The sequence below is a fragment of the Cannabis sativa genome, chromosome 2 (assembly GCF_029168945.1).
Source record: "Cannabis sativa cultivar Pink pepper isolate KNU-18-1 chromosome 2, ASM2916894v1, whole genome shotgun sequence".
NCBI classification, from domain to species: domain Eukaryota; kingdom Viridiplantae; phylum Streptophyta; class Magnoliopsida; order Rosales; family Cannabaceae; genus Cannabis; species Cannabis sativa.
This window is the reverse complement of record NC_083602.1, coordinates 16,970,580-16,992,899: the sequence shown is the minus strand read 5'-3', so window position 1 is coordinate 16,992,899 and position 22,320 is coordinate 16,970,580. Positions and strand designations below refer to the sequence as shown.

The following is a 22,320-nucleotide window of genomic DNA, read 5'->3' as shown; positions in this document are numbered from 1 at the left end:
TGAGGGTAAAGTAAATTCCTAGGGCTGTTTGGAATGGGTTAATGTGAGAAGAGAAAAGATAATCTCAATGATTGCCCTGTTTGTTATGAGGTTTTAAATTTTTTGAGTCATGTAATGCTTTTACCCGTATTCCAACTACCCTATAAAGAAAGTAATGTTGATCTTTTAAAAAAGGTGGGATTCAAACATTATATCAGTTATTTGAATGTATAATTAAAAATTTTATTAATAAAAAGTCAAATAATAATTTTAAAAAAATTAAACACTACACAATTGCTTTAAGAAAAGATGTTTATAATATATAGTACTATTTAATCTGTTATTAATATTATCCTCACCATTTTCTTCTATTTACTCCTTCAAACAATACAAAATTATCACAACTTAATCTTCCATTTTTATTATTCTCACCATTCTGTTTACTCCTTCAAATAATACAAAATTATCACAGCTTTTTCGTTAAAATTCAACATCGTATCGTTCTCTTGTCGCTGCAACTTGGTTGCTAGCTCATCAGTTGGACAAATACATTGCAATTAAATTTATTTATTAATAAATATATTTGTTTTCACAAATAATAATTTTATTTTATTTATAATTATGTTGAAAGAGATATAATAATTATTATTTTATTATATTTTATTTCACTATTCCAAAATAGTATATAACATTCCTGTGCTCTACCAAACACTATAATTTAATTAACAATAATCTAATTATTATTACCACGAATAACCAAATACAGTAATAAGTTTACAGATAATCATATTCTCCTTCATAATATTCCCCTTAATCAGATTATTTTGAATCCCTTATACCAAACGCCCCCTTAATAAATTGCAATTGCAGAGCAACAAACATCTCTAAGGATATAGCAAAAATACTGTAAGAATTTTACTTATGTGAACTTAGGTGGCGTTTGGTTGGGTGAAATAAAAATATAGGAATAGAAATAGGAGTGAGAATAGGAATAAGAATGGAATGGAATAAAATTTAAAATATATAAAAAAATTGATAAAATAATCATTAAATATTTTCTCATGTTAGGTTGGAATAATTTTTCTTTCTATTTCAAAATAGAATAGTCATTCCACCAAAATGCTGGAAAGGACATTCCATTAGAATGACATTCCAATACTTTAAAATGCTACCAAACAAAGGAATGGAATAAAATTATTTCCCTTCTATGGTAATTGGAGTTTCTCTCCGAAAAATTGATGAATGGATAAGTATAAAGTCATGAAATTGTGCAAAGTGTGAACATCAGGAAAACATAAGTGGTTAAGTAGAGGTGTGTTTGATGTTATACAGACTCTTATCATTAGGATTTACTACAAAAAAAGGTTATTTTTGTCATTTTTCAAGTGATAAATTTTTTACATTAATTGTCAAAATCGATGTATATACACAAATAGTATTTTATTAGTGTCAACTGTCAATTACCAAATGACACATAAAACTTTACGCGTCATTTGATAACCGACACAAAATATAAGCAAAGTCTGTTAACCTTTTTGCACTGGTTATAAAGTGACACAACAAGTTTAGTGTCAAACTATAACCGGCGTAAATATTTTTTCTGGGTTAGTTATCAAATGACGCATAAGTATAGATCAGGAAAAATTATAGATATCACACCTGTAATTTTTTAGATTTCAAAATCAATTTGTATAACCGTATTTTTATGCACTACCGTAACATATGTAATATAATAATAATAACATTTTTCATGTAACAAAAATTGATATAAACTATAAAGAAACTATATGATCAATAATAATGAAACTAAGTATTACTAATTACGTAATATAGAAAGTGATAACAGTAACGATCAAAAAAAGTTATATCCTATATATCATCACAAAAAGTGAAGTTGTAACTGTGTACTAATAACTCTAACACTTCAGACTTCACAAAACCTTCCTAGTCGTCCCGTAAATCAATTGTCTCCTTATTGTTGTCACGATCAGAATAGGGGAACTATAAAACTAAAGATAGAAAATATTAATTAATTATAAACATTGAATGTATTTGAAATAATCATGATTATCAAATGCATAAGTTTAATTACTTGATTCTGTTCTGTAAGAAACTTATAGAATTGTGCTGAGACGTGAAGTTTTGGATAAAATTCATGAGGTAATATTAACATTGTATATCATCTGGTTACCCTTGGCATACATACTTTGTGATCTTTGCCCCACCCTTGTTTAGTAGATTTTCTAAATCTTATAGATTTCCAGAGCACTGGACCAAAAAAAAAATATTTTTTTTTTGCAAGAATTTAACTATTGAATGAATCAATAATTGTTGAACCCGAAAATTCACTAACTATAAATTTTGAGATATTTAAGCTAATCAGAGAAAAGTCCTCAAAATACACTTGAAAAATATATGGGCAAGAAAATGGGAGGCCAGCTAGCAAGGTGAGACACCCCACGAGAAGGAGAGCTGGCACGGGGAGAAGCCAAGGCACGGGTTGAGCTCCTCCCTCTCCAGGATGATTGGGGCTCCCCACTCTGCCCGACGCTCCCAGCTTAGCTCAGGCTCCTCGCTCCCCACTCAACTTGAGCTCCATGCTCCACGCACGCCTCACTCTCCCTTGTTCCCTCACTCACTTACTTTATCCCATAGTCACCATCTAATGCCCCTTGCTCTACATAAGGGAGCAATAACACTTATGTATATGTTACAATGGAGTGACCATCAAAGAGATTGAGGAGGAAATTCCTACTAACTCTAAACAACAAGACCACGTCTCATGGTCCCAACACTTAACTAAATTTTCTAATGATATTTCCACATTATGAGCTTGAGCTATAGTGGGAGATATACAAAATGAATATATGATAAAGGACAAGTTCGACAAAGCAAGCATGCCTCTAAGAGGGAGGAGGACGTACAATGGGTACGACATGTATAAGTAGTGGAGACACCATTTATCCCACTTGAGGTACAAACTGATACCCACCCGGCCACCACTTCTCAACTACCCCTCTGACGTGTTGATCTTCGTGTTACATGAATCCTCCTTTCCACGGAGGTAAATCTGTGCCTGACGTGGCCCTATCCTGACATCATCACACCGGCGCTTTCAAAAATATCAATAAGCTTACTGATTTGATTGAAGGAAACTAAGACTTTTTATTAGCTTAGCTAATATGTTCTTGCTCAAGTCGTTGGTCTTCAAACAAACCTCTCGTGACGTGCTGACGACTACAGGGGAAGCGGCTGACTACTTTTCTAAGATCCATTGCTCGATTTTGTATGCTTTGCTCCAAAAATGCAGAGAGACAGGTGTTAGCTGATCCTTCAGCGTCTGCACCAACTAAATTGGAAGCAACATTCGAAAGACGAGAGTAGGCTCCCCGAGGATCAAAAGACTAATTCTCAGTCCCCTAAAGTTAGAAAGAGGCAGGGTAAGCTTGACTGGCTCAGTTTTTGGTGGCCCTTCCTTGACTTAGTGGCTTCTGTAATCCTAAGTCTAGTACTCGCAGAATCGATATCGACAGAGTTATGACCCCTAGCTTTTGGGACCACTTTTATCTTTGAGCCATTAGAGCTTAACTATAAAAGCCTCATTTGAATACTTGTAAGGGAATTAGAAAATAACTATTTGTAAAGGAGCTTAGAGATTCAATATAATATTATTTTTACTCCATCTATGTTCTTAGTTTCTCTTAAGCTTTTAATCTCTAGCCTTTTGCATTTAACTTTCTAACTAAAGTTTAGTTGACTACCATCAACAGACGCCATTTGTCGGAAAGTCAAGTCCATAGCTACGTCTTTCCCTGAGTATTAACCAACTACTATGCGTAAATGTTCACAATATCTCTAAGATAATGGAGTTAATCAAATGACAACCAACTGGTCACCATCATAAGAGAATCTCCACCTCCCATCGTCGGAGAAGACCAAAGGGATAAAACCGTGAACCACCAAGCCAATGCTCAAAAAGAGCCCCCAGCACAACATGGTTTGATGACGACATCGATGGATAACCTCGTCGATGGAAGCATTCAACCACTGAGAAGGCCATCTCTAATGTGGCACCCTCCACCATTTGTGCCATAAGACCCCGACACTTCAAGATGTGGACCTAGAAAGGAGAAGGAAGTGTACTCAATGAGCTCAAGCTCCTGAACTGCTACCACAAAGAGGAGATAAAAGATCTCTACTTGAAGAACCAAAGTCTAGAAACAATGGTGGCTGACAAACAAAAAGTGTTGAGTGGCATACTCAAAGGATAAAGCCAAGCCTCACACTTTCGGTACTAAAGCCACCCACAGGAGCACGAGGTCCCAACCGCATATGTTGGTGGAGGAAACTCCATGTCATCCACTGATAGAACTCTTCAATAAAATAATCAAGTTTATTAATTCTATTATTACTACACTATAGATATGGAATTGTACTCTTTGAAAATACAGAATTATGTGTACAAAACTCTTTCTATTAGCCTATTGATATAATCAATATAAGTAGTTCAAATTATCTCTTGAATTTCTTATGTACCATTAATTCAATGTAAACAGTTAATCTATAATCTCATAATATATTTAGATCCAACTGATAGCACTCCCAGATAAAACAAAGACTTAGTGAAAAACAAAGACACTTTGCATCATCACTAGCCTTAGTGACCTGCATCATGTGATTGTATTTGGAAAAGTGGTCCCTAGGGCCTGTTCTGCCTTCATACAATTCCATTTGAGACATTCTGAAGCGCTCTGATAGATGTGCATCTTTAATTCTCTTCACACATGATTTTGTGTCTTCTTGCTCTGAATCGGACAGGGATCCATTCTGCCTTCAGGAAATCTTCTTTGTGAGCTTCGTTAACTCTTCAACTTTGCTTTCCAAGCACTGAGTTTTACCACTTTAAGATTCCCTCCCGCGGACCTAATAATTGATATGATTCCTCCAATCATTTCCATAAGGTCTGGCCTTTTCTATTCTAGCCTTTTTTTTTTCTTCTCATTTAACCTTCTTCGAAGATTATTTGTGGAGAGACTTCCACTGTTGTTGTCTGAAACTGGATGCACTTCATCGCCATCATCACTTTAACAACAAGAATCATTATAGTGACTCTTGTCCTTTCGAGAAGTAGGCTTCTTGATTCCAGCATCAGACTTATCTTTTTGTGCAGCTCTGTCTCCAAAATTAGTCTGGTCACCCTGCCTTGAAGTATGGTTTCCTTTCTTTTTCTGTTGAGGTTGGCTAACAATTTTAGATTTCTTTTGTTGTTTGGCCTGAGAATCCTTCTTTGATGTTTCACCTATTTTCCATTTCCCTTTGTCCTTATGAGGATTAGAGGTTCTAGGATCTTTAGGATCAACTTTTCTAGTGGCATCATTTGTTGGAGTCATTTGTTTAGTTTTGTTTCCAGCGGTGAGGGCTGTCATCATAGCTTCCACCCTTGTCATTTTCTCGATCATTATTTCTTTCAAACAAAAAAATAGCAAAGAGAATTCTTCTTGCTGAGTTAATTTGTTTTTCAATTATTTGCAATTTTTTTGCCATTATGACCACAGGATCTAACTCGTCTAGATTGTCCTTCTTTTTTCCATCATCGTCAGGCGTATCTGGGTGAACGTCTTTTGGTGTGTCCTGGGGATAATCTTCAACGTCATCAGAACTAATCTCTCCTGATTCTTCGATTATGGGATCATTAAGATTCTGGTATTTACCATGTTGGTCCTTGTGGCGACTGTTCACCTCATTCGAATCTTCTGTATCTCTTACCTTAGCATTATGATTAGCATAATGAAGGCAAAATTTAGTTCGACTGAGTACTATGATTACTGAATGAAATCTTTAGATGGTATCATTACATCCTTTAGCTCTCAATGAAAGTACCAAAATATTTACCGAGATTTTTAGAAAACCAATTATAAGAAATTAGAACTGAAAAAACAAATAATTCAAAGAAAGAAATATAACAAACACATGGTTTTTACGTGGTTGGGGCGCTAATATGTAATATCTCGAAAAATAAAATAATATTTAAATAGACATTTTATTAAATATGTCATTATTTTGGTAATAAAGTAAGATTATGATCTTACTTAGGGTAACTACTGAGAACTTATCTAATGATATATAAAGCGTACTTTATTAATTACGAAGATTATATTGAGAGATGTGGGTATTGAGGATACTATTATTGAAATAAAAATATTTTATAAGGCTCGGCAATTGTGGAATTTAGCAATATGGTTAGAAATGTCACGACACTAATGAGAGAACTATTTTGAGGATATTCCGGACTAGTTTAGAATTTTAGAATGTCGGTCTGGTGGATTAGTAAAATTACCGAAATGTCCCTAGGCTATTTTTAAAATTTATGTTTCTTTGGAGGGTAATTTTGTCATTCTTTAGAATAGGTATCTATACTTTAATTGTTTGGGCTGACTTTTAAAATAAAAGAAAAAAAAAAGAAAAACCCTATTTAAAGGATTAGCTTGCAAGGCAAGGAAACCAAAAACCAAGCTTCTTCTTCTCCCCTTCGTGTGAACCAAAACCAGCCGGCAAGAGGATCAAAATTTCACCATTTCTCTTGAATTGAAGCAGCTTGTAGATCCTAAGTCCAACCTAGAAGCAATCAAGGTAAGTTCTCAACCATTTTGGATTGAAAATTCTAGTTTTTGAGTTAGTTTTGAAGTAGGTTTTACTTCTTTGTTGGTGTAGGACTTAAACTAGGTTTGGGGTGTGTTTAGGGTAGGTTTTTGAGCATGTTGGGAGTGGTTTTAAGTGGTCTCTATGGCTGCTTGAATTGGATTTGGTTTGTTGAAGCCAAAGTTGAGTTTTCTTTAATTTAAAGAGTGATTTTGAGCAAATTGACAAATTTTGATGAATTAGTTGCTTGGTTATGTTATATTTGCTATATTAAACTGTTCTAGAAGGTTTGAGCAGGTTTGGTGGAGATTAGATCGGTTTTTGGGGTGAAAAACTAGAAATCCCCATGGCTGCCCAGGAAAAATCAGTCGATCGGTTTTTTAAGCAATTGGCAAATCGGTCGACCGGTTTGGCCAATAGGGGAGGGATTTTGGGTTTTTCTCCTCAAGTCCGATCTGATTCGGGGTATCTTCCGAAGTGAAATTCAGAGTGTTTTAGAGATGTTTAAGTTAGTTTGATCCGGGGGACAATAGGGTGTGTCCGATTATGAGAATTAGAGTTTATTATCAGAAATTTGATTAAGGTTTTTATTGAGTTTTGGTTGTCATGACATAGGACCGGGATCACCTAGCTTGTTTTCCACTCAGGTCGGCTCATACGCTTGAGTTTTGAACTAAGGTAAGAAAAGTGGTAAGCACCGTATGTGTCTAAAAATTAGTGGTTGAATGGTTATGGCCTTGATTATTATCAAGACTTTGATTAAATATTTGTTGAGCCTAGGTTATGACCTAGGGTTGCAAACGGTTAATACCGTTACGAGTAATTACTCTTGAAATTACGATTAGGTTTCTTACTTATTGTTTGCTTTATCGGACAACGATAATGACATATTCAGCTCATGATTAACGAGTGGTAAAGGGGTACTTTATAAAGTACCAGAATTGTGTATAATATTGAGTAAATGTGTATGCAAGTTAATTTGAGATTGAATTGCTTAATAAACTGGTTATTATTTTATTCACTTTTCTTGCTGAGTCTCTGTGACTCACAGGTGCTTTATGGTGTAGGTAAGGGGAAAGCAAAGGTTGGGCAGCCATGAGTTCGAGGTCGTAGCAGCAAGGTACATATTAGCCGCAGTGGCTTGGCCCAGTGAAAAGGATGTTCCGTTTTGATAGTATTTTGGAATTGCAAAGTTTATGTTAAAAAAGTACTAATAAACTAGTTTGTAATATTTTAAAAACAGGGGGTCCCCATAGTTCTCATTACTTGTCTTTTACTATAAAGAAGTTTTTATATGCTTGGCTTTAATTATCAAAAATTTAATTACCCACACTTTTGGTATAATTATAAAGTATTTAAATAAGAATTTTGTAAAACCACACACACACGTGGCGTCTCTATTGGACAGGGCGTTACATAATAAGTCTTAGTCCACGAGTCGATGTTATTATATATTTTAGCTAGAAAGGTCTTTGGGAAATACAATGAGTATATGTTCTCTCCTTTTGCCTGGGAAAATATTGCAAGAGAATTCAACTCCTAAGCCGAAGGATTTGTTGGGTATTTATAGTATTTACAGAAATTATACTTGGTTTCCCTTTTCTCTCTAATGGGGAGTTTACATGATCAATACATAAACTAGGGTTGTATCCGTGAGGCCTAGTCCATGAGAGGATAGACATGCTGACTAAGCAAATTAACCACGATCAGGCTGTCATTATCATGCCCTATAATTGTGGGTAATTAATTGTAAATTAATTACTTGACTTTCATTTTGGGTAGTTTTCCTTTATAATTTGATATGATTTTTTGGCTGAAAAATAATGAAAGTTAATCTCTTATTTTGTGCAATTTGAAAAAAAGGAAAACTATTCTTGTCTTCAAGGAACACGTTATCTAGTCTTCCAGGAGCACAGTAGAATTGCTTCCAGGTACGGACAGTCCTTGGCGAAAGCTCACGTGAATCGAGGAGGGAAGATACCTTCCCGAAGGCCTTATTGGACTTAAGCTTGGCTCAAGTTATCTTTTTTGGGCCTACTAGTGGGCTTTGGATGCTGACCTGGAGTCCACGTGTCCCTTGCTAGAAACGCGAACAACAAAATATCCAGTTGAAACCTCCAACTGCCCAAGCCCCATCATACAGTACAACCTCAAATACAGTTGAATTCGCAAAATAAAAATGGAAAAAAATTATTTGTCGAGATATATCGCAAGAGATGTCACAACATGTCATGAACAATGTCGACAACTGCGTCGCAACAAATTGCTACAAGCTAATAAATTTCATTCTCTACTTCGCCAAATATTATTTCTAAAACTATCGACACATATCGAAACGATTTCGATAGACATTGCCAAAATTATAAGTAGAAAATTAATATTTGTAATTGTTGTAAATTACATTGCTACATGTCTAGATTAGTCATCTCTAACCTCCAGCACACTTTAATGTCGCTAGATATCGATAACGACCTTGCTAAAATTCGAGAAAACAAAATAGAAAATGCAAAATTCGAGCAGTTTGAGTTTTAAGAACAAAACAACCATAATTAAAGAATGATATGTGTAGATCTATTCATATCAACCTAAATACAACTAAATCTAACAATAAATACTACATAAATTGTATACCCATTATTTTTTTTCAAGATTTATGTTGGTAAGGGAGTTTGAGTTGCTTCTACACACTTGGTTGTCAAGCTAAGTTGATAGACTTCGGCAAAAGATGTGTGTGTGACTTTGTAGAGAAAGAGACGAGAATTAGAGAGTGAAAAGAGGGGAAGAGGTTTAGTTTTAATAATTGAGGGCATATTTTGTACTAAAAAAAGGATAGCATGTTTTATTTGATGTTTAATAAAGTGATACATAATTAAGAGCAATTTGTGGTGAAACCCCCATTATGTTTTAATTTTTATACACTTAACCCTCTTATTTTTTTTTTGGTGGCAAAACCCCCTTATATTTTAATTTTTATACACTTAACCTTCTTATTTTTTTTTTTTTGTGGCAAAACTCCCTAAAGTTTACTTTTTTTTCGCAAATTTAAAATTTTAGTTAGATATGTTAGAATGTGGGAATAAGATGAATGAGGTTCTATCTCAAAACCAATTGGCTATGGGAGGAGTAGCTCATTCATCTTATATATCACAATTTATTTCCACACATTAGCAATGTGGGACTAACTCTAATACACCCTCCTCACGTTTGGGCCTAGAAAGTGTGGGTATAACGAACGACTTTTAAGAAACCACAGGATCGAACGTGACATTTGAAAGAATCCCACAAGGCTAAATATCAGGAAATTTGTGGGTGTACACGTCGGGAAATCTATAGATTTTGAAACAGGTCAAAGACACACATTGGCCGAAAGGTCCCAAATTGAGGTTAAAGGGGAAACAGCGAAAGTATCTGTTTGGACTGCAGCACTTTGGCTCACAACGGATCACAAACGGCTTTTTGGACCGGTGGCAATTTGGGCTCACAACAGATCACAAGTGGCTATGATAACCATGTCAGAATGTGGGAATAAAATGAATAAGGTTCCATCTTAAAACTAATTGACTATGGGAGGAGTAGCCCTTTCATCTTATATATCACAATTTATTTCCACACATTAGCAGTGTGGGACTAACTCTAATAAGATATTACCATTAAATACTAACTGGATTACTACTGTATCGACTTCGAAGTTTTACTGTTACATATACACAGGTGTATATAGTGGTCAACCAATTGATATTTAACAGTAATATTTAACTGGTGTGTCAAATTTACAAAGAAAAATAAATATAAGGGGGTTTTGCCACAAAAAAAAAATAAGGAGGTTAAATGTATAAAAATTAAAACATAAAAGGGTTTTGCCACCAAAAGAAAAAAAAGAAGGAGGTTAAGTGTATAAAAATAAAAATATAAGGGGGTTTTGTCACTAAAAAAAAAGATAATAGGGTTAAATGTATAAAAATTAAAACATAAGGAAATTTCACCGCAAATTGCTCTATAATTAAACATAGTCAAATTTTCCTTTAGAGGTTATTTGGCTTCATAACTTAAAAACTGTTTTCTGTTTTTTAAAATGAAAATAATTTTTAAAAACTAATAGGAACGTTTGGCAAAATATTTTAAAAATTCTTTTTTAAAATTGAGTTTTAAAAAACTAAAAAACAAAAAATATCAAAATGTTGTTTTCAATTTTCAAAAACAATTTTTTTTGTCTAACATATTACATTTTATATTTCTGCTTGTATACTCAGATCCTAGACCCGAAATCATACCCGAACCTGAACTTGGATAGGTTCATGTCATGGTATGGTGTTAAAATATTAATTTTTTTAGTAAGAAAAAGTCTAAAAAATAGTTTTAAAAAATTTGTACCAAACACGATTAAATTTTTAAAATGACAAAAAAACTATTTTCTATTCTCACTTTTAAAAACACAATTTTAAAAATTGAAAATTAAAACAAACCCAAAGAGGCTCTTAAACTTATAAATTTATAAGGCTAATTAGGATTTTTGTCCCTTGAACTTTTAAGATCGTTAAAAATACCCTTTGAACTATTAAGATTGTTAGATTTAAGGACTTTTTTCCAATTTTAGTAAAAAAGTCTAATATGGGTGAAAGTTTAGAGGACATAATTTAGTAAATGTCAAAGTTCAAGGGACATGATTTGGTAGATATCAAAATTTGGGAGCATAATTTAATACATAAACAATCTTTGAAATAGTAAAAATGAATGAAATTTGACAAAAATCTTTAAATCCAACAATTTCAATAGTTTGCATTTTTAACGATCTTAAAAGTTCAGGAGTGTGATTTAGTACATGTCAAAGTTCAGAGCAAAATTCCTAATTAGCCAATTTATAATTTTGTTTTCTTGTAAATTAGGACTGTTTATTCACACGCTAAATGGGACGTTGAAAAAATAAAAGGCTGCATGGTCCACACAGTAACATTACCTTATATTATTTTTTTTTAAAAAAAAACATTACCTTATATTATTAATTTATTTTCTCCCGCTTATTTTTGGCTGTAAAACACATTATATTATTTAATTATTTATCTTTTGTATTTGGAACCAAGGTTGTGTACTTATATACTCACCTTGTAATATTCACTCACTAATTCCTCACTCTCCACAACCGTACATGGCTTCCATGGCTGCCACCACAACCACCCAACTCCTCTTCTTCCTCTTCTTGTTCTTGTCCGTTGTACTACTTCCATTAGGTTCCAGCGTCGGTGTGAACTACGGTACCCTCGGCAACAACCTCCCCTCCCCAAAGCGAGTAGCCCATCTCCTCCAAGCCACACTCATCGACAAGGTCAAAATCTACGACACCAACCCCGAAATCCTCAACGCCTTTTCAAACACAGCTATCGACCTCATTGTCGCAGTCGAGAACCAGCACGTCTTCAATCTCAGCTCCGACACTTCCTTCGCCGACCAATGGTTCACCACTCGCCTCGCTCCTTTCATCCCCGCCACCTCCGTAGTCGCCATTGTAGTTGGAAACGAATACCTAACTACCACCGACGACGGCGTACCCGATCCAGCCTCCCTCCTCCGTGCGATCAAGAATCTTCACTCCGTTCTCGTTTCCCGAGGCCTCAATAGGAAGATCAAAGTCACAACTCCTCACAGCATGGCCGTACTCGCCTCCTCCTTCCCGCCTTCGTCTTCCACCTTCGCCCCAAACCTAGCTCAGTCAATGGAGTCTCTGCTCGATTTCTTGGCCGATACTAACTCACCTTTCATGGTCAATGCGTACCCATACTTCGCTTACCGAGACAACCCGGAGACCGTGGATCTACAGTACGCACTGCTCGGAAACTCAAGCGGCGGCGGCGTTCGCGATCCCAAAGGCTATATATACTACAACATGTTGGATGCTCAAATTGACGCCGTCAGATCGGCCATTAACGCTTTAGGATTCGGGAACCGTACGATCAAAATCACAGTATCGGAGTCTGGTTGGCCGTCGAAGGGAGACGCCGGAGATATAGCGGCGACGAAGGAGAACGCGAAGATTTACAACACGAGATTGATCGAGCGAGCTCAGTCGAGCAAGGGGACTCCAATGAAGCCGAGGGACAAAATCGACATTTTCGTGTTTGCTCTGTTCAACGAAAACAAGAAGAAAGGAGGGACCACAGAGAGGAACTTCGGGATGTTTAATGGTGACGGGTCGAAGGTGTACGACATGGATTTGAGCTGTGAGTTTTGTAGTAGTAGCAATGGAGATGAAACGGCGTCGTTTGGATTTGGTGAGAAAATGAATACTGAGTTGATGAGAAGGGGTCCTTCGGTTTGGTGTGTGGCAAAACCACATGCAAACGACAAGGTTCTTCAGGGCGTTTTGGACTTCTGTTGTGGGCCTGGTGGAGTGGACTGTAGAGAGATTTATAATGACAGTGGGCCTTGTTTTGAGCCCAACAGGCTTCTTGCTCATGCTTCTTATGCCATGAATTCTTACTATCAAATGCATGGAAGGAATTTCTGGAATTGTGACTTCAAGGGCATTGGCCTTGTTACTTTCAGTGATCCAAGTAAGTCGTAATATATTTCATCAACTATTTTTATTATATATTCAAATATGTTTCGTATCATTCTTTCATGGAAAAAAAATCAACAAAGAATTATACTTAGCAAGAAGGAAAATAACTTACAAATTGTATTTTTAAAAGAAAAAATAATAATAATTTTTTATTTGATTTCAGGTTATGGGCCTTGCCGGTATTCTCAAATGTGAGCAATTAATTTTGCTTAATAGTATTGTATTTGTAAGGTATATTTGAATTTATTTCTATGATGAAGGACCAAGTACGGTTAAAAGAAAGGTATCATATTTGTTCACTTTTTTTTTTTGGAAATATATTTGTTCACATTTCCAAATCAATGTTCTACTAGAAGAGAAATCCAGCTCTCGTTTGATATCTAGACAGTTCTAGCCGTAGGCATCCAACTCCAACCTGGTTGTGCTATTTTGTAGTGTATGCAATATGCAATAAGTACATTTTTTTTTATTTTGGATATAATTTAATCAGTAGGATAGTTAAATTCAATTTAATCCGCAATATTATAAATTGAATCAATTATTTTAGATTAATTATTTTAAATATAGGTAACGTTTGCTAAAACTTTTATTTTTAAATTTTTTAATCACAAAAATAAAAGTAAAATTTTTGTTTTTGAAATTTTATTTTTGAAAAATAAAAATGTGTTCTATAACTATTTTTGTTTTTCAATTTTAAGAACAAAAAATAAAAGTGCGTTCAGTAAATTTTATTTATTTTTATTTGTTGATTTTATTTAAATCGGGACTGGGTCTAAGGTCAGGGATGGCCAAATTCGGGTCCCGGTTTGGTTTCTAAGGTCTAAGTTGGGGTCGAAGTCTAAAATATTGATTAAAAAAAACTGTTTAAAAATTAAAAAAGTAAAAACATTTTGATAGAAGATGATTTTAAAAAATATTTTCTTTTTCTAATTTTAAAAATAAAAAAGTGATTAAAAAGTGTTACCAAATGTACCTATTATTTTATGGTGAATTTCCCTAAATACTGTTTTTTTAACCTTTTTTTTTTTTTTTTACAAATTCACAGTTTGGGTTTTTAAAGTGGTTGCATCGCTAGTTGCAATAGGGGTTTCTATACGATTTTTTGTTGCAATTTAAGTTGCAGCGCTAGTTGCAATAGAAGTTTCTATGTAGAATTTCGTAAAAATGCGAAAAAAAAACTTTTTTGAAGTGTAAAAATAAAAAAAAAAAACCCTTATTTTATTTATTATTAAAAAAATAAATTATTTAATATTAATTAAAAAATATTTTTTTTTTCACGTCACCAAAATTACTTAACTATAAAATATTGCTTTTAAATTCTCCAACAATACTAAAAAGAATTATCATCTCTAACAATAAATTAAACTAAATAAACAAAAATAACCAAAGAAAATAAAAATAATTTGTATATAAAAAGGAAAGATTGGTTATAGTTTTAGATTATATTTTTTATATATATATTTCATATATTAAGTTTTACAAAATATATGTACTATGTATTAGTTTTGTTTAATTACTTTAAATATTAATAATATATGTATAATTTTTAAAATAAATATTAATAAATGTAGATTAGATTAGATTATCCATTAGTTTAGCATGTGAAGCAATATTCAATTTGTACACATGAATTTTAAATTTATTAATCCAATTAATATGAATGCGGATACCGCACTTTGTAGAACGAATTGAATATATGAAAATAAAAAATAGTATGTTTAGAAATTAATATGTCAATTACTAAGTAATAGAAGTGTTTTATTTTATTTTATTTTAAAAAATAATTATATTCTATTTTAAAATAGTAATTATATTTGAATTTTTATTCTCTAAAAGACTTAATTATTAAATAAAATATAATATTATGATAATTAATTTCTTAAAATAATAATATTTTATAATTACACTGAGAAGAATTAGAAAGAATATTCTCAACGCCTCAATTGTCCCTAATTAGTAATTATATCATTTTTTGTGTAATTATATAGTAAAACAAATAAAATATGTCTAATTAATAAGAATAATTTGTGAAAATTACTCACACCATAAATCTATAAGTTTATGTAGCATTTTTTTTTTAGTATAGCATAATAGTATTTTATAATCAATTAATAGCTTAATAGATTAAAGATTTTAAGTTGGAATTATAATCTCTCCCTCTTTTCCATCTTTCCCTCCCGACTAAGCTAGCCTTATAGGCTTAATTTATGTAGCATTACTCTTCTTAATTTGGAAACCGGTTAGGGTACATGTGGAAGCCAGTGTTACAAATTTGTATATTAGTAATTCGAGTGAATTGGGATTGGTGTGTGAAACTGATACTGCTTCCTTTAGCAAATTTCTTGCATGGGACCCTCACTTGCAGTCTTCTCCTGCAACAAATTTAAGGCCCCTGTCTATTGCACGTGCTCAAAAGTAGGATGTTTCCCCTAATCAATGGCTTTTACACTATGATGTTTGAAAATGAATCATCCACAGAACCCAAAGTTACTCTTCTTTATTGACGAGCCTTTCTTTTTAAAAAAAATGAGAGGAAATGAAAGGTTTTCATTTTTATTTTTTTTTTGAAAATAAACGACTAAAAGAAAGTCCCTTTTTTTTTTTATTGAAAATTAGAGTTTATATAAAAAAGAGAATTAGATCACATAGTCATTAGTGATAATGTTCTCTCACATTATTGATAGCTCAATTATATCAGTTAAGTCTTGAGCAAATGCTTAATTAATTACATTATAGACCGTGAAATTATACTCTAAAAATAAAAGAGAAATTACAATCCAAAAATAAATTAGAGAATTTATACATTGATGCGTATAATTACCGATACTCCAAATAGAACATGTCTCCTTCTATATTTTGATATTTGTCTCAGAATTGTTCTCTATCAGCATAAAATGGTGCTTCAGGGAAGCCGCCGTCTCCAAGGCTAGAAGACAAGCCACATCTTTGCCAATAAGGAAATAAGAGAAGCTGAGCCTCTTGGTAGCAACCCATAAACTGTTCCTAATTGATCTTTAACCAATGCCGCCACACACATTGCCTCACTCCTCGCTTTAACGTCACAGTTAATCTTAATCCATCCAGGGGTGGGGACCAAAGAAGAGAACCGATAGTTGGAGGACATGGAAACAAATAGGAGCCATAATCTGCATAAAAATGAGTGATAGAATCAATATAGTGTTTGATGTCACTCAGATTATTGTTGTGCAACTTATCATTATGGGTTCGCCAAATAGTATCCACTACAATCAAAGCACAGGGGAGCAACTCATCTACATTGACACCCTTCAACTTCAAGCCCCACAAAAATTTGATCCAATCCCAAACACGAGTACCTGAATCAATAACCGGCATAACGCTACAGGGGGAAGATTTCCATAAATGGAATGCTAAGTTGCGATAGAGGAAGAGGTGCTCCATAGTCTCCTCAGCCGCCCCACACAAAGGATAGGAGGTATCTTCAATCTGCATTCTCTTAGCCAAAAGTGAATGCTCCACCAAAGAACCTTATGGCACTCTAACACCTTGCTACTCCATAATTTGTTCCATAGGGAAGGAGCAACATCACAAGGTGGAGCACGGTCTAAAGCTTGTACTAGGTAAGCTGAATTGCTAGAGAAGGTACTAGTAGGTTCCTTGGTCCAAATCCACTGATCTTTTCTCTGGCCACTAGTCTTAACCACCTTCAAAATATTACAAACTGTTTCAGAGTCAAAGAGGGAGTAAAGCTTTATGAGATCCCAATCTCCATTGTCTAATATCATGTCAGCAACCCATTGAAAGGCATTGGATCGATTGGCCATTGGGTTTGAACAAAACTCTTTGCCATAGATCACCCACGGGTCTTCCTAAATATTTGTATCTTTCCCATCAATGATCATCTTACAGGCACCTTTCTTCAAAATTGTTCTGGCTTTAACAATATTTTTCTAGAACCAGGAATCAGAACTCTTGTAAGAGTATTTCATGAAATGTTTGCCTTTTAATTACTTGGCCCTTAGGACCTTGCATTAGCAAGATTGGTTCTCATTGATCAGAAGCCATCCCTATTTTTCAAGAAAGCCTGCTTCATCTCCATTATTTTTTAGAAGCCTAAGCCACCATAAGATTTGGGGAGGCACAACTTATCCAACGCTTTCAAGTAGAGGCCTTAGTTCCCCTTCTCACAAACCCACCAAAAGTCTTTAACCATGCCATCAACTTTGGAAGCTAATCTCTTAGAGAGTTTTGTCATTTTCATAGTGTACACTAGAAGAGCAAGCCCAACTGATTTGATCATAGTAGCCCGACTTGCTTTAAAGAGTGTTTTAATTTTCCAACCTTGGAGCTTGGACACAAGGTTTTTCAAAACAAAGTTATAGTCAACATCCTTTTGCTGAAATTTGAAGAGCGGGTGACCAAAGTAGTTAATATTCCCAATAATACAATAAATCCCCAAAACTTCTTTAATACCGCTCTTCATTTCTTCATTAGTGTTGTTGCCAAAGAAGATGGAAGTTTTAAGTTTATTTATACGTTGGCCTAACCAAGCTCAAAATTTCTCAAGACCTTCCGAATATCCCTTAGCTTCAGCAATATTCTCTCTACCTACAAGTATGAGATCATTCGCGAAGAAGAGATGGGAGAGACGAGGCCCATTCCTACTCTACTTGATTCCCTTGATCCCTCCTTTGGCTATGGCATCCTCTAAAATACAAAAGAAAATTTCTGCTACCCAAATGAAGAGATAAGGATGTTAGGATTTATGTCATAAAAGCAAGTAAATAATGGATAATATATTATAGAATATATGAAATATAATTATAAGATAAATGAATATATTAATTATAGAAGTATAATTAATAAATATTTGAAAAAAATTTATTCATATGGAAAAGGTATAATCTTGTAAGGATATCGATGTACAAGAGAATTAAAATTATATAATATGAATAAAACTAGTCGGTAGTGTATTAAAGTAAGTGAATCTTTAATATAAAACTACTAAGTATGATTTACTATATACTATACACTATACACTAGTGTGTGTGATTTTTATTCGGATCACATATGTGGATAGACATGTAGTAAGGTGTTGTGTATAATTTAATTATATATTGTTATATTATTTATAATAATATAATATATAGATTAAATATGTGTAATAAACTAATAATATGTAACATATGACTATATTAGTTGTCATCTTTTTGTAACATTTGGGGAGTTGTTACTATGAGTAACCTCCACCATTATCACCAACATTAAGAGTGTAAAAGATGTTACACACCTTTATTTGAAATTCTTAATGCTATAGGAGTTATGGTGTGTGTAAGAGTTACATTTGAGTCCATAACATCTATAAGGGTTATGAGTTTGAATTTCAAATGGTGATATCCTAAACACTATATAAAGAGGTCTAAGGTGCTCATTTTGGAGAAGAAGTTTTCTATCAAGAAAGCACTTTGCTAGAAAACCCTAAAAAGGTTTGATAATTCCCAAAGCTATTTCCTAGAGAGTTCCCTTAGTGCTTAGAGATAGGGGGAAATAAGCTTTTGGACAAAGGTGTAATACCTTGTTCAAGTCATGGTGATCCCCACTAATCTACGTACTCAAGGTTGTGAGTGAGTGTTTATACATATATATTATTCTCTTATTATATACACATATTTTATATTGCATGTGTTCTTATCTTCTTCTATATTTCTTCTATATAATATATATAGTGTATATATATTGTATATTATGTTGTTGTAACATTTATTTAATCTCTTTGTTGGTCCTTGTATTGTATTACAATAGAGTTGTAATATTTTGATTTTCTTCCATTGTAATAATATCTCTAACAATCAAAAGCTTATCCCTTTTCAATGGAAGAGGTGATAAATCAAGTGTGAGAACACAAGGATAAGAGATTATATGTGAAAACCATTCATGGGTGAGCATGGTGGTGTATATTATGTGATTTACTATATTTTTTATATGATAGTAATATATATGATATATATATGAGTTATATATATGTGATCATGTGTTTATATCATATTATATATATGATATTTGAAATTTATATCATGTTATTGTATGTATATATGTGAGATATATAATATATAACATGTATATATATGAGTAATATATATTATATATATGTAGAGCATGTGATATAATATATATTAGTGAGATTAATATGTAGAAATAATTATTTTTATGTATTTATATGAGACATGCATACATAATATATGTTATATATGTGTATATAATATATATCATGTATATTAATGTGTATATATATGTTATATATGTGTGAGGTATGTAACATATATAGTTGTGTAATTAATATATATATTATGTGTATATGATATATATGTATATTATAGTATATATATTATATACATATGAGATATGTAACATATATATTGTGAATTTAATATTGATATTATGTGTATGTTACATATGAGATATTGATTAGTAACATACATATTATATTAACATATGAGTTACATAGCATGATAATAATGTTGATAGTAATAAAATAGTGTTTATTATTATTGTGAGAATTATTATCATCTATTTTGTGAATAAAGAATATTTTAAATTCTTTTTTAATTTGGTAGTGAACATCTCACTTTATGAGATAATAAAAGATGGCTTTTGAGAAGTTACATCTTTTATTGGGTTATAAGAGATAATCATCTCATATTTGAGATAAGGAAAAGTGGACTATGAGAGTTACACTTTTATTGGACTTGCATTGTCATAAGCAAGAACAAATGGATTAAAAGTGAATCCAAACTTGTGAAATGAGCCATAAATTGGAAGAGCAATTTTGGACTCAAAAGTAAATGAATCAATGTGGATTCAAAAATAGTGAAAAGATAACAAAATTGGAGAAGCAATTTTGAATCTTAAATGATCAAAGTTGTGAACAAAATTGATGAGAATTTTGTTAACTTTGGTATAATTTTGGGCTAATCTCAATAAGGAGATAACCTTAAAATTATGAGTAAAAATAATCACATTATTTTATGAGTAGTAATGTGAGTTTGATATTTTAATTTTGTTGAGAAAACTAAAAATGTCAAATGGTATTTTTAAAGTGGCCTTAAAGAGTCATTTGAAGAGGAAAATACACAAAAGTGATATTTTATATACACTTTATGGTAAAAATGTGGGGGTGAGCCACAAATTTAATCAAAATGTGTTGAGACATTATTGATTAATTTATTTGATTTTGAATTCAAATTCTAAATCAAATTTGGCTATGTGCATATGTAAAATTTTGACATATTTTGGTGTCAAAATTTAGTGAAAATAATTTCAAGAAGGAAATTAATTAAAAGAGTTATAGAGACAAAGTGGTCTTCTATATTTTAAAATCAAGATATTATCTTGATAATTCAAATGTGAAAGTGTGGGGGTGCACACTCCAATATGAGAATTTGAGACATGCTTGATGTCTTAAAATAAAGTACAATTTAGACATGTTTGGTGTCTAAATTAGTGTTTAATATTGATATGTTTGGTATCAAAATTATTGAGAATTTGAGTTGTGTGAAAATTAATCTTTTATGATTGAATTTTCAAAGCTTAAGTACTTAAGGAGAAAAGTGGTCACAAAGTGAACACTATATTTTGGCATGCATGATTCACATGGAATCAATAGTGAGAGGTTATAACAAATCGCTTAATCTCCGTACAAGATTAAAGCAAGAATTTTCGAGGGATGGGACCTAAACTCCCTTAGTGTTTTGCTCATTGATGGTAACCTATCTTAACACTAGTAAACATCTAGTCTTAAGTTCAATAGGTACTAACAAGTTAATAGAGTGAATATGGTACTCAATTGTCCCATCTATGGATGAGTACATGTTGTGAAAATTGAGGGTTAAAACCAAAAGGTTTTTTAATGGAGCTTAAGCTTAAGAAAACTCACTTAAGCTTAAGAAGTGTCTAAAGAGTGGTGAGACACTAAAACTCCACCTATATGGACTAGAGGTGGTGCCGCCTCTTATGAGAATTGGGAGTATTCTCTAGAGAGTCCATGAATTGGAATTTTGCACATGGCCATTAACGGTGCAAGAGCGAGACATGCGGTCTCAAGTGAGCATTAGCGAGGGTGTGTGTGTTATCACCGGTTTGTATTAAAGGAATAATGGTTCAATGCTACGGCAACCAAAATTTCATCAAACTTTGTGGTAACTACACTAAGGTAAAATTCAAGTCGAAAGACATTTTACCTAATGCACCTAAGCAAGATTTCTTTAGAAGTGTGTATTTAGTCAATCAAAGTGGGGGAATGTTATATTTTGATATAATATTTTTGATTGATTAAATAAATGTTACAAATGTTACAAGTTTGTTACTAAAGAGATAATATTTAATCTAGTGGGGGATTGTTATATTATTTATAATAATATAATATATAGATTAAATATGTGTAATAAACTAATAATATGTAACATATGACTATATTAGTTGTCATCTTTTTGTAACATTTGGGGAGTTGTTACTATGAGTAACCTCCACCATTATCACCAACATTAAGAGTGTAAAAGATGTTACACACCTTTATTTGAAATTCTTAATGCTATAGGAGTTATGGTGTGTGTAAGAGTTACATTTGAGTCCATAACATCTATAAGGGTTATGAGTTTGAATTTCAAATGGTGATATCCTAAACACTATATAAAGAGGTCTAAGGTGCTCATTTTGGAGAAGAAGTTTTCTATCAAGAAAGCACTTTGCTAGAAAACCCTAAAAAGGCTTGATAATTCCCAAAGCTATTTCCTAGAGAGTTCCCTTAGTGCTTAGAGATAGGGGGAAATAAGCTTTTGGACAAAGGTGTAATACCTTGTTCAAGTCATGGTGATCCCCACTAATCTACGTACTCAAGGTTGTGAGTGAGTGTTTATACATATATATTATTCTCTTATTATATACACATATTTTATATTGCATGTGTTCTTATCTTCTTCTATATTTCTTCTATATATTATATATAGTGTATATATATTGTATATTATGTTGTTGTAACATTTATTTAATCTCTTTGTTGGTCCTTGTATTGTATTACAATAGAGTTGTAATATTTTGATTTTCTTCCATTGTAATAATATCTCTAACATATATGACTAGACCGATATGAAAGAGCATCTTTCATTAATATGTCG

At 32.8% G+C, this 22,320-nt stretch overlaps 1 protein-coding gene across 1 annotated transcript; it reads left to right on the top strand.

The window, feature by feature from the left end:
* The first annotated feature begins 11,557 nt into the window (after positions 1–11,557).
* On the top strand, positions 11,558–13,639 carry LOC115719623 (glucan endo-1,3-beta-glucosidase 12). Its single transcript, XM_030648731.2, has 2 exons — positions 11,558–13,163; positions 13,335–13,639. Exons 1-2 carry the CDS (start codon positions 11,762–11,764, stop codon positions 13,364–13,366), a joined length of 1,434 nt encoding a protein of 477 aa, XP_030504591.2. The 5' UTR covers positions 11,558–11,761; the 3' UTR covers positions 13,367–13,639.
* The last annotated feature ends 8,681 nt before the right edge of the window (positions 13,640–22,320 follow it).